This window comes from Mirounga leonina, unplaced genomic scaffold (genome assembly GCF_011800145.1).
Source record: "Mirounga leonina isolate KUSES-001 unplaced genomic scaffold, KU_Mleo_1.0 Mir_53, whole genome shotgun sequence".
Classification (NCBI taxonomy): Eukaryota; Metazoa; Chordata; class Mammalia; order Carnivora; family Phocidae; genus Mirounga; species Mirounga leonina.
In genome coordinates, this window is record NW_023270807.1 from 62,699,139 (window position 1) to 62,713,039 (window position 13,901).

General features: G+C 40.3%; 1 protein-coding gene across 5 annotated transcripts in view; it reads right to left on the minus strand.

The window, feature by feature from the left end:
- Positions 1-13,847, minus strand: part of RTN4IP1 (reticulon 4 interacting protein 1) — a 50,414-nt gene extending 36,567 nt beyond the window's left edge. For 4 of the 5 annotated variants that reach the window (XR_004676731.1, XR_004676733.1, XR_004676732.1 and 1 more), the window contains exons 1-4: positions 13,168-13,822; positions 7,200-7,351; positions 6,355-6,423; positions 5,333-5,457 (exon numbers count right to left, since the gene is read on the minus strand). Coding sequence is in view for 2 of the 5 variants with exons in the window: in XM_034991705.1 (XP_034847596.1) it covers positions 5,333-5,457; positions 6,355-6,423; positions 7,200-7,351; positions 13,168-13,450 (629 nt within the window). In the remaining 3 variants the exon portion in view is untranslated. The other variant, XM_034991704.1, reaches the window with a different exon arrangement.
- Positions 13,848-13,901: the final 54 nt, after the last annotated feature.

The following is a 13,901-nucleotide window of genomic DNA, read 5'->3' on the forward strand; positions in this document are numbered from 1 at the left end:
CTCAGCTTTAGCTAGCTTGCCTTACCCTAGAAAACACACCCTGCTAGCCTTATAAGGAAATCACTGACCTCCTAGGCAATCATGCCATTTCTGTGCTGCCTCTTCTAACGCCCTATAAAACTCACTCTTGTCCCAACTCCCTCAGGAAGGGTGTTTCATGCCTGTGAGGTACTGTGCTCCGCAATCTATGCGTGCTTTTCCCTCAAGTAAAGGATAAACCCGTCAGTACGTATTATTTTTGTCATCTGACACCACCACAGGGAAGACCTCAACCACAAATCAGTAAATGAGGGTTGTCAATTAAAATGCAAAAGTATTTTAGGCCTATTCACTGCAGAAGAAAACCTGAAATGCCTTGAAATCTTACAGCCCCCATATTAAAGGAACTTGGAAGACATTTTTCCCCCCCGGTTTGACAGCCTTCCTAAATTTTACGGGACACGAACAAGGACTTGAGCTGCGGAGGGGAAGGCAGCAGAGTTTGGAAACAGTGTCAGGTTTTGGCTGAAGGGAAATGCCAGTTAATGGACGTTAGCAATCCAGAGGAGGACTCGGCGTGGCAGGCAGGCAGTCTTGTCTTGCACCAGTAGAGTTTAAAATACAAAGGGGACGTCTAACTGAAACTCAGCAGAGAGGCTAGGGTAAGAAACAGATCTGCAAACTACCATAATAGGAACAGAAGCTGGGAGCAGGTGAGAGACCTCTGGGAGACAGAGCCGTGATGGAGTGGACACAGGGGGAATGCAACAGTTAAGGATTGGAGAAAGAGAGGGTCCTCTAAAAATTAGAAGAGGTGTTCAAAAAGGCAGTAAAACTAAAGGAGTCTGGTATCCTGAAACCACGGAAAAAGTGAGTCTTAAGTGACCAGCAGGGCCATATACTTCAGAGAGGTGAAATGCTAAGAACTGAAAAAGATCACAAGGTTGGCCACTTACTCAGCTATGATGGGGGGGGGAGGAGGGGGGGGGACGACACGACACAGCTGCGGCTCACTGGCAAGGCTGGAGGCTAAGTTACAGTGCCCCGAAGAGCAGAGGGCTTTCGAGCTTCACAAGATAGTACCCTAGTCACCCAGAAAGCGCATCTGTAAACCACAAAGTGCCAGGAAAGGGTTTCCTACTATTCCTACTGAGCCCTCCTGGGGCCCCAGCAAAATAGGTCCAGAAGCGGAGGCAAGACTCATTTGCATCACACTGGCCAGAGCCTCCACCCTCCCTCTCCTCTTCCTCCCGGCCACGCGATTTTCTCCCAGCAAGTAAACTCCTGAGGCTTCTTTCTTCTTCCCCTTACCCCTCTAACCGTAAGTCAAGTGCAAATGAAAACCTGAAGTCCACAGGGGCGGTGGGAGCGGAGAGTACGGGGGAAACAGGTGGGTGGTGGGGTGCAGAACAGGCAGAAGGCATCTGAAGGAAGGAAGCTGTATTATAATTACCATGTAAGCACAGTGGTTGGGGGAGGGCGGTAAACCCAATAGTTTCAAGTTGGAGCCTGTCTAATTCTTTAACAGAATTAATCAGACACCCAATTTATAATTACGTGACAAAATTTTACTGTCATAAAGGCTAACCTCAAATAAGAAACAGTAAAAAGCATTTCTAAATTCACTGCATTGAGTTTTAAGTATACACAATTTAAAAGTGAAATTTATTTTGTGGAAGAGGAATGGTTCAATTTCTAACACTTTCTAATACTTCTGTCAAACAGAGTAAAGTACAACTTTCCCAGTAAAAGATGAATTTCAGGTAGATCATGAAATATTCAAGATGTACCATGACACTACCAATAAATATAACCATCAGACTAAACTGCTTTCAAAAAATATCTGGCGTAACCAATTTTTAAAACATCTCTATCATCTTGAGAGCCCTAGGTTATCTATGTTTTCCAACTTAATAAATCATGAAGAAACTATGGATGGGCTGGTAAGAAAAAAATCATTGCATCTGACATTCTCTAGTGATATCAAAGTGTGGGCAAAAATGACATATTATGTGACATCAATATTAAACTATCACCTTGGTTAACGGATGCTCAGTTATTGCAGAAATACAATTATATAACAAAAAGGGAAAAAGTAAACACACTGAACCCTTACCTTAGAAAGCTTTGTTTTAATTTGAAAAAGCTGTTTGTTATAAAGAAATCCTGTAAAATCTTCCACGGTGCTGATGGGTGTTTTTGTTTTGTTTTGTTTAAAATAACTAGTTAGAAAAATAGACTATTAGCCCTTGTTAACAAACACTGACCTCCTTTATTGCAGACTAAAACATGCCTTAATGTCAACAGCTGATAGAAAGAAAATAATTATGTCTTAGAGAAACCAAAATATGCTCCACCATTCACCATGAATAGTCAAACTGAAAAAAGCCACTTTGGACACTGGAACCTCTGAGTTTATGTATAATAAAATCCCACTGGGCGCCTGGGTGGCTCAGTTGGTTAAGCGACTGCCTTCGGCTCAGGTCATGATCCTGGAGTCCCGGGATCGAGTCCCGCATCGGGCTCCCTGCTTGGCAGGGAGTCTGCTTCTCCCTCTGACCCTCCTCCCTCTCATGCTCTCTGTCTCTCATTCTCTCTCTCTCAAATAAATAAATAAAATCTTTAAAAAAAAAAAAAATCCCACTTTAGTCATAATTTCTTCATGTAAAAAAATTTTTATAGTAGTTTAAGGTGCTCACACCTCTCATTTGATTCCCACAAATAAGGAACTGGGAGAGGTAGACCATTATTACCACTCGTGTGTAATAACCTCAGGAAACAGATTTCCTAGAGCACTTGCGGGCACAGCTCTCGCTTCCACTTGGAACAAAGGCATCCTACAGGTCAGGTGAGAATGCAGGAGCCTCAAGATCCGAGCTAGTGAGGCTCTTTACAATGGACTTCACTCCAGTTTGGTTAATATGTGGCTAAATCAATGAACACCCCCAACTCAATACACCATGTAACCACCTTATAGAGTAGAAGCTTTCCACTTCTCAAAGCTCCCCTAACAACCGCCACTATCTTCCACGCAGTACCCTGGAGGAAACTGCACGGAGACCAGAAATGACACGCCCAAGTCACCTGATGAGTCAGCAGCAGAGTAGAGAATAGGACCGTGGGTTCTATTTCCTCAGTTCTAAGCATTTATTGCTTAAACAGAAGATAACACAGTACCAAAGAATTACCCACAAGGCCAACAGTAAAATGGGGGCACAGATTCATGTATCTAAGAAAAGACAACTAGGGTGATTTTTCTAAATTGTTTTCTTCTAGGTACTAAAAACAAATATGCCTGGAGAGCCCCGCCTGGCAAAAGGAATGAGAGTTCTCTAACCATAGCACATGGATGGTCATGCAGGCATGAAAAGTCTAATGTTTTGGGTTTTTTTTTAAGATTTTATTTATTTGACAGAGAGAGACTCAGAGAGAGAGGGAACACAAGCAGAGGGAGTGGGAGAGGGAGAAGCAGGCTTCCCGCCGAGCAGGAAGCCTGATGTGGGGCTCGATCCCAGGACCTTGGGACCATGACCTGAGCCTATACACCTTTCAAAGCAGACGCTTAACGACTGAGCCACCCAGGCGCCCCGAAAAGTCTAACGTTTTAAAGGAAAAACAAAACAATAAAGCATCAATGTCAATGCAGAGCCTACAGTAATAATAAAGGCCTAAAACCCTGAATTTTGCAAGGTTATTAACAAAGACAGACCATTAGAAAAAGCTATGTGGCCAGACTAATTTAATTTAAACCAAGTAGTTGACCTAAACCGTAACTTCAAAAGCTTAAAAAATAAACAGGGTTGACCTTTAGAATAAATATTTGCCTTGAATTCTACAATAAAGGGTAGCAGCTCATTAGATGAATCACCTTCACACTGCTTTCAGAAATACAGCTATTAAGCTTTCATTAAATTCAAGCCTTTATAGCCCAACCCATTAAATGTAAAGTGTAAGGTTTCACAACAGTATAGTTTTTTTTTTTAAAGATTTTATTTATTTATTTGAGAGAGAGACAGCGAGAGAGGGAACACAAGCAGGAGGAGTGGGAGAGGGAGAAGCAGGCTTCCCACTGAGCAGGAAGCCCGACATGGGGCTCGATCCCAGGACCCCGAGATCATGACCTGAGCCGAAGGCAGTTGCTTAACGACTGAGCCACCCAGGCGCCCCCACAACAGTATAGTTATTTGACCTGCGCTAATTCATAGTAATCAAAAAACTCATTTTATTAAAAGCTGACCTATAGATCCCTCTCCTTTATCACAATCATTAAGGGGTTCTTAGTACCTTGCCAAAAAATAAAATCAATTTTCCCTATCATGCCAACTTTCTAAAACACAAAGAATACAGTCTCACCATTAATAAGAGTAGCCACCATTGAGGGAGTGCTTCCATGGGCCACAGCCTGTGCCACTGGTTTTACTTGTGTTTTCTCATTTCACCCTTAAAACTCAGAGAAGTGACTGAGGGGGGCCCCCCAGCTAGAGAGCAGCAGAATCTGGATATGGACTCAAGCACACCTAAGACATTCCTACTCCCTGTGCTGTTGCTAACTCAAACAGTAAAGACCCTGAAGCACAAGAATTGACCTAAAGGATGCCAAGCATTAAGCCTAAGAGAACTCCAGAATATTCATCAGTGTTTTGCAGTCCCTTTATATCTGGTCTTCACAGAAATCTGCAAGTCAGAGAGCAAATCCTAGCAGAGGTACGGGGGGAAAAAAAAAAGAAAACACACCTGTACCTTGACATCATTCCTTAGCAAATGTATAAGGTGATGCTTAAACCTTTTCAAGAATCTAATCAAAGCTATGGATCTGCTTTGTAGAAATTTACATAAAAATTTGCATTATTTTACGAAGTTCAGATTCCCCAAGTTCACCTACATGTTTCCTTTTAAAAACTCCCATTTGCTTGGGCTAAGAATCAACACAATGAGGTTAAGAAAGTACAAACTGGGGGCATTTGGATGGCTCAGTTGGTTAAGCATCCGACTCTTGGTTTCGGCTCAGGTCATCATCTCCAGGTTGTGAGATCGAGCCCCACGTCAGGCTCCATGCTCAGCGTACAGTCTGCTTGAAAATGCTCTTTCCCCCTCTTCCTCTGCTCTGCGCCCCGCCCCCAACCGCCAGCTCAGGCACTCTCTCTAAAATAAATAAATCTTTAAAAAGAAAAAAAAGAAGTACAAACTGACACAAATAAGAGTTTTTTTGGAGATTGTTTTAAATGTTACCGCAACTCTGCTCATGCAAGCGATCTGATCTGAATTTTAATACTCTTCTCACAAATCTGCTGCAAAGAAAGACCTTACAACAGAAGGAAAGAAGGGAGGTTTAGACGACACAGTTGATACTTACCGTTTTCCTGGGCAATTCTTGTCATTCAGGCCGCCAACCTTGTTTATGGCAGACCAGGCTGTGAGAGCCACATAGGGCAGAGAGGCAGCTTGAGTATGAGTGAGTAATTTAGGCTTGAGAGAGACCTAAATTTGAAGACAACAGTTAAGATAAGCAATGACATGCAAACCTATGAACACAATTAAGTATATTTATCTGCATAGGAATCCAACTACTTTCATAGATAGGTCTGTAACATTCTGCCAGGTTCACTGTTTACTGCATACCCTACTCCAGGATTATCCCTAAGGAATATTCTCCTAATGACTCAACCTGCCTCAAAGAGGTTCAGTAATATTTTATAGGCTACATTATCAGATAAAGCTGTTTAATTCTTCATAAGAAGACTACATTTGATAATCCCATTAGTTCTGACTATACCCAGAAATAACTCCAAGTAAACCTTGAGCCCTCATAAACACATCCTAATTTATTTTTGAGATCAGCTGCTTCCTTTACTCCCATTTAGTGGAAGATAATCTTTCCAGATTTTCTCTAATCTCAATAATACCCCTTTTTCCCTTCCTGCCCTTCCCTCTATAGCCAATTTCCTCAATGTTAACCCCTTTCTCTTTATTCAAATTGTCAGGCCACCTGACTGTATTTGATTAGATTGTTTTTAAAGTTATTTGAAAAAGCCTGATACTCCCATGCTTCTGTTGATGATTAACCGGTATGCTCCATTTGGTATATTTGGTTTCAACTGCTTATTCGGAGTAAAACTGAGAAACACAGCAGGGTTTCTAGATCTCACTCCAAATCCCTGCTCCGTGAGACAAAGAGCCGCTTTGGCAGGCAGTGTTACTCAAGGACATCAAATACTTTTTTTACTCTTTCAAAAGTTCCTATTCTGTATCTTAGTTCTTTCAGAACTACCCATAAAACACAAACCTGATGTGAAAAGCAACCAGTTATTTCAGAGATACTTGTCAGTCTTTGTTTATACTTTCTAACGGCATTTCAGCACGGAGCTGGGGAGTTACCTCATTCCCGCTGACTACAACAAACTCTGACAGGGTGCCTTGTTTCCAGGGAGGAACTGCAGCCCAGACCTGAAACACACAGCTTCATTAGAAACATTTTCTGACCAAAGCTCAGCATGAGGGCTTTCCCCGATACAGACCCCACCCTGTGAAAAAGCACAAGTCAGCAATAGGCCAAGCAAGAGTTATTTTCACATAACATAAATGCAGTACTTAGTATGATTCTGAATTTATCAAGTCAAACCACACTGGAAGCAGATGCTAATAAATCCTACAGTATTTAAGGACTACTTAGAGTACCAGTAAGAGCACAGTCTCTGGGGTTTGAATACTGGCTCTAGCACTTCCTTTACAGCTGGGCTTCCTCATCTTGTAAACTGTGCCTAACTGTACTTACTTCATTAAGGATTAAATGTGTTATTTTATGAAAAGCAACTAGAACAGTGTTAACTATTATTATGAGCTCAACTTTAATTTCTTGGTATAAAAATTCAAAGTGACAAGTGACAGGTGATTATACCAAACTTTAGCTATTTTAAAACCATCTAACCCAAAAGGTAGAAATTGTCATTTAAAGACTTCAAGGAGGAAAAAAAAAAAAAAGTTGTCCCAATCCTACATATTTTAAAGTCTTCCAGTTCTTAAGCACTGGATTTAGAAAGCTCAAGTACAGTCAAGCTCTTTTGGAATTGTTTGTGAAAAATGTAACAACAGAACCAAGAAAATGAGGGTTCTACCCAAAGCTCAGTCAGTATACTTGAAGAAAAAAAAAAGGTCAAGGATACAGAAATACTTCCAAAAGAAGCAAAATGAAATCCACATATTTAGAAAAGGAGTTAACTCACCTCATCTCCCGGCTTGAAGTACCTCACATCGAGTCCACATTCCATCACCACACCAGACACATCCCGACCCAGAGTCAGGGGAAATTCTTCTCCTTTGGTTTTAATATGTAAAGGATCACGTTTCATATTTAAAGCCGTAGCTCCATAACCACCTGTGAAATACAATTTATCGGTTTCCTCCAAAAGAATGAAATGATTTAAAAACCACTAGAGTTACATGCCAGATCCTCAAGATGTAGATTATAAAATAATCAATCTCACAATTTTTATCATCGCACTCGAAAGCACAAAAACAAGGAATGTTGTTCTTTCCAAAGAAAATTACTTGCAAAGTTATAACCACTCATTCATCTAAAGCTACCATTGCTCAAACGGCCTTCAGAACTTTTGGTATTTCCTTTTACAGTTTTACTTTATTCTCTGAAAATGGTTTCCTTTATTAATTCATGAACTTGTTAAACAACAAAATCATTTGGTGCCAAGTCTAGTGAAGAAGATAAATGTTTGAGAGGGAGACAAACCATAAGATTTGTCTTAATGGCAGGAAACAAACTGACGGTTGCTGGAGTGGAGCGGGGTGGGAGGGATGGGATGGCTGGGTGATGGACATTGGGGAGGGTACGTGCTATGGCGAGTGCTGTGAGTTGTGTAAGACTGATGAATCACAGACCTGTACCCCTGAAACAAATAATACATTATATGTTAATTTAAAAAAATTTTTAAAAAAAGATAAATGTTAAAGCTTTTTGAAGTTAACAAACAGTATCAAATACTGTATCCATGCCTAACCCTGGTCTAGGGATAATGTTCCCCACATCCTCAAAAATGCTTCCAGAGCACCTCTGAAATAAGTGCATAGATTCATGAGTGGGGGGAAAAAAAAAGTTTGACTACCTCTATTCTGATGGATAATAAAGCAGTTAATTTGACTTCTATCTTTATTTTTTAAATTTTACATAAATAGCAGCTAAATAGAGCTGAAAACATTCTAATCATAACTTTTGTTTCAAATAAACTGGCTATCTACAATAACCTAGTTTATTACAAGCTTCAACATATAAAATGACTTTTCTAAGACACAAAATTATCTGTTATAGCCTCTTTCACTTGACATTTCTCTGAGAACAGAGAAATGAGCTAGGTGAGGCTCTCCAAGATAAGCACTCTTTCCACTCCTTCCACCTTTCTTGTGTCATGTACCACAATTTATGCTCCGAAGTCACTAACCCACTCTGTGAGTTTCCCCTTTCCCCCCACCCACCCGCAGAGGTGGCACATTAGATCATAAGGATGAGGAGAAACCAGCAAAGGAGACTGAGAAGGCCTGACCAGTGCAGAGGGGTGCTGAAGGCCATGGGAAGAGGGTCATTTCAAGAAATCAAATGCTGGGGAGGCTGGGTGGCTCAGTCCATGGCTCTTGGTTTCCACTCATCCTGATCTCAGGGTGGTGAGATCGAGCCCGCCCTGGTCTCTGCACTCAGCAGGGAGTCTTCGTGAGATTCTCTCCCCCTCTCCCTCTGCCCCCCTACACTTGCTCATGGGCTCTCTAAAAATAAATAAACCTTAAAAAAAAAAAAGTCAAATGCTGAGAGGTAAAACAGTTTTTCAGATAAAGTCAAAAGATGCCATACATTTTTTAAAAAACCAAACCAAACAGCTGATCCAGCAACACAGAGGTCTTTGGTGATTTTGACAGCAGTTGCTGTGGACTGGAGTGCTCGAAAGAGAACAGGGAAGGGAGGAACTGGAGACCTGAGACGATTCAACTTTCTCAAGTAGATTTTCCTATGAAGGGGAGCACGGAAATGAAACAGTGACTGGAGGGGCACAGGTGAGAGGGAGAGAGGATTTTTGAGTGTTTTTTTTTTTCCTCCTCTTTAAGAGGGGAGAAATAACATCAAGTTTGTGTGCTAATCAGAATGATCCCATAGAAAGGGAAAGACTGATGATACAGAAAAGAATTTCTGAAACAGTGCTTCTGAGTTGATTAAAGGGGATGGAATCAGGAACCCACGTGGAGGGTTGGCCTTAGACAGGAACAAGGAGGTTAATCCATATAGCAGGAGGGAAAGGTAGAGGATACAGCGGGAGAGGACAGGTGGGTGGCTTGCAGTTGTTTTTCTAATTAAAAAAAAAAAAATCAAGATGTGTGGGAGAGAGTGTTTGAAAATTTGGGATAGTCCCAGAAAAATCTAAGCTGATGGCCATCATGCCAATATTACATATTTGCCATCTGGCTATTTAGGAGTGCACCCCCCCCATCAGGGGAAAAAAACAACTTCACATGTAATACTCACGGAAGTCATGTTTCACTTTTCCTGTCTTACATTCCTTTTCCATAACTAAAACACAATTAAACAATTACTCACTGAAATTCCTATGTGGTATGAGCAACAAAAGTGGGTATTTAGCCATGTCAGAGCGTAGCTGCAGCTTCAGAGCTACAAAAAAGGCTTCAGTCCTTTCTGAGGTACAGAGCCTGCAGGACAAGGTTGCTCAAGGTTTCTTGGTCAACAGAGTAGCCCTGCCTCACTCACCTTTGGTACTAGCCCAACAAGCCGCAAATCCAGAACGCAGCTGGTAGTGAGCGAGAACCTGCTTGGGGACACAAATAAATGAGGGCCCTTAGGAGCTTCATCCCATTGTTAGAGGTTGCCAGTTTAACTGACTCAGAGTTGGGATGATTTGGAAAATCCTAAGGTCATCAATTTCAGACTTTAATCCCATCTAAAGAAATCAGTGATTGTTGGTATGATGCTGTTGGCTATATATTTTTTTCTATTTTAAGATTATTCATTTAGCCATTTACATGATTTATGATTTTATGCCCAATAACAGTGGCTATCTCCAGAAAAACAGCCTGGCTTCATAGGTCCTTGCATTCTTGTTAAGGGAAATAATGGCTTCCTACAGTTTATAAACTTCTACTCATTATTTTATTTCTGCAAGCTACCATTTCAGGTATCTCCTGCAACAACAATCACACATTCTCAAAAACAAAACAAAACTAAACTAAACAAAAGGATCCATGAGCAGGAAATATAACTTACAAATAATATTACTCAGTTAAGTTATAAAAAACTAGTAAGAAGTCTCAAGAATACCGTATAAAAGTAAAATGTGTCACAGTATTACATTGTTAAATAGCAGCCATAAAGTTGAGATCCAGGCACCCTACTGAAATTAAAATGTACACAAAACAAATTGTGCATATGCATTCAAAGAAATTAAAAGTTAACAGATCTAAAAGAAGACAAAATGTACAAATTACTCAAGGTTAGAACACCACTAATTTTAGTTTGCAATCTTAAGTTAAAATGAAAATAAAAAATGACGCAAAAATAAAGACTGAATGATAACCACATATGTGAAGTGCTGAAACAGTTGTGGTTGGTAGAACATGGGATCTACCTCCAAAGGATTTACAGTCAAAGGAGATGAAAAAACATACTGATCATTGGGTATAAACCCACCACTTAAAGACACAGCCTATAAAAAATAAATTATCTTCATACCCAATGTAAATGAATAAAGTAAAACACTATAGCCAACAAGCAGTAGCACCTCTTACTTCAGAGCAAATAAAAAGAATACAAATGTGGATTTCATGGGACAATCATAGTAAAGACATTTCAATTCATCCTTAATAGGGAGCTTTCTAGCTATAAGCACTTTAGGAGTCCAAGTCTTTCCTCAAACCCCTGCCCCACAAAGACATGTGTAACAGCTATTCCTCACACTGCCTAGATTGGCACGGTCCAAGAGAAATATAATGCAAGCCACATATGTCATTTTAAGTTTCCTAGTAGCCACTAAAAAATAATGATTAATCTTAATATTTTATTTAATATATTCAAAATAGTATCAGGTCAATGTGTAATCAATATAAATTGATGATATTTTACATTCTTTTTTTCTTACTGTTTGAAATCCAGTGTGTATTTTACACTAACATCTCATTTCAAACTAGCCACATTTCAGTAGCTCGACACTCACCTGTGACTAGTGGCTACTATATTGGACAGCCCAGGTCCAGATATAGTCATTAAGTTAAAAATAGCAACACTAAAAACTGGAGCCATGGGGCGCCTGGGTGGCTCAGTTGGTTAAGCGACTGCCTTCGGCTCAGGTCATGATCCTGGAGTCCCGGGATCGAGTCCCGCATCGGGCTCCCTGCTCGGCGGGGAGTCTGCTTCTCCCTCTGACCCTCCCCCCTCTCATGTGCTCTCTCTCTCATTCTCTCTCTCAAATAAATAAATAAAATCTTTAAAAAAAAAAAAAAATTGGAGCCAAAAGACCTACAGACCAAGGGGTGCTTGGCTGGCTCAGTTGGTAGAGCGTGCAACCCTTGATCTCAGGGTTGTGAGTTCAAGCCCTGTGTTGGGTGTAGAGATTACTTAAAAATAAAATCTTAAAAAAATAAACAAACCTAAAGACCGAGACACTGGACTTTATTTCCCTAATCCAGCAGTTCTCTAAGTTTTTACATCCCCAAGATCTTTTTGAGGAGCCTAAGAGGTCTTTTTTTTTTTAAGATTTTATTTACTTGAGAGAGAGTAAGAGTTAGAAGCAGAGAGCACAAAGGGAGAGGCAGAAGCAGACTCTCCCCTGAGCAGGGAGCCCGATGCAGGGCTTGATCCCAGGACCATGAGATCATGTCCTGAGCCGAAATCAAGAGCTGGCCGCCTAACCGGCTGAGCCACCCAGGTGTCCCTTTATACCATTTTATACTTCTAACCTGATTTAATTTTGTAATGTTAACACCAAAGGAGTTTACTGCCTTTTTAAATGAATAAAAATTTTAAATTTGCTCCTCTAATTTCTAATAAGGTAAATACTGATAGCTATAACTCACACAAACAAAAGCCCATTGTAATTATCAAGAGGGTAAAGAGATCTTAAGACCAAAACACCTGAGAACTGACACCCTAATCATCACACAGCTCCTGCAAAATCGGAGGAAAAATGCGAAAATTTCAGCCTCAACACTTTCCAACTTCTCCATAAATTTTGCAAAATGATTAAATTTTATAATTGGTTCATATAAACCAAGAAATTTAATTAATCACACATAGTTCACATACAGTAACTATTACAAGGCAATCTGATAAGAACTCTAAGTTACATACAGGCCTTCAAAACACAGACCTACAGTTAAATTAAACTGCATATGGCAGCTTATTTATAACAAGGAAGTTAACTAACCAATCATCCCAAGAGATTTTCAAAAATTTTTTGAGAAGACATGGGTGAGGAATATTTTTGTCATTTTTTCCCCCAAAGTTAAATTCACAAGTAGTAATCAGTCTTTTCAGCACTATACTAATTGCATGGTGTATATATTCTTAAGGAATATAGTGCTCTTCAAGCTTTGTCAATATTCCCCAGCAGAAATTAAGATGGTAACATTCCCATTTAGGATGAAGCATACAGGAAAGGGTATTTTAAGTGCAGAGGGCAAAATTCAACAGCAGAAATGAGGAAAGTACTGTGACTATATATCGGGCACCTGTCCTGCTTTGCCCACTGCACCAATAAAGATGTGAATAGTGGGAGAGCAAAGAATTATTATAAAAATGCAAATTCTGAACTGATGTGAAAACATAATCATACCTCCAAAACCTGCAACAGCCCTCAGAATACCACCAAGTTCCCAGGAGAAGAGAACAAAAAGTTAGCTGTGGAACCCAAATTAACTCAAATTCCAATTTACATTTTAAGGAAGCATGGAAACATTTCAAAAGGTATATTTGCTTATATTTTGCAAAAGACTAAATAAAGTAAACCATGAACACTGCAATTTCAAAAACTTGACAAATAATATCTGAGATACTGTCAAATACCTAAACTATTCCTCCGTGTTAAGCAAAGAAGCGTAGTCAAATAACAAGTGAATTTTTAAAACTGATCCCTGATGAAATTCTGAATTTTAAAAAAAGGTGAGGAGGAATGTCTTTCGAAAACTTACTTCTCATGTTAACATCTATTGGATTTACACTTGCAGCGTGAACTTTGATAATAACTTCATTTGGATAGTGTATGACAGGTATCATCATATTCTGAGTAAATCGAAGCACTTCATTCTTCCCGTATTTATCTATCACCCAGGCGGGCATGACAGTGCTCCTTGAAGAGGTAGTACTAATCTTTCCAACTAAAAGTTTTTGTATGGCGTGGCTTCTCCAGAAGCAAACCGCAGTACATGCATTTCTTCTAAGTACACACGTCTTCAGAAATTCCATCGTAAGCATCAGTTGAACTGCGTGCCCTAATTAAAATGCATTTAAATGGGATCGAACTCCAACCCCTGAATCAAACACACTGGCCGATTTCAAAGTTGAGAATTCAAAAATGAAGTCAGCCTAACTAATGGAGCAAATGAAGGAAGAAGAATATGGAATTATTCTGCTCTTCCCATCTGAAAAGCCCCAATTAACGTTCCAGTCAATATTCTGTCCATTCTCCTCCTTCCTCACACCCCCTCCCCTTTGAAAAGCAAAAACAAAACCCCTAGAATCCAGCCCTGTCCCGGGAGCCCCCGGCAGGATAAGCTAACTCCGCTCGCGACCCAGACGCCACATAGAATCAGTCTCCCCGACTCCCTCCGGGACCCCAGCCCGAGTCTCCTTACAACCCGCTCTCCTTCGCCGCAGGAGTTGCTTTGCGGCGCCAACCAATCGCGCGCAAAGATCATTTCCCCGA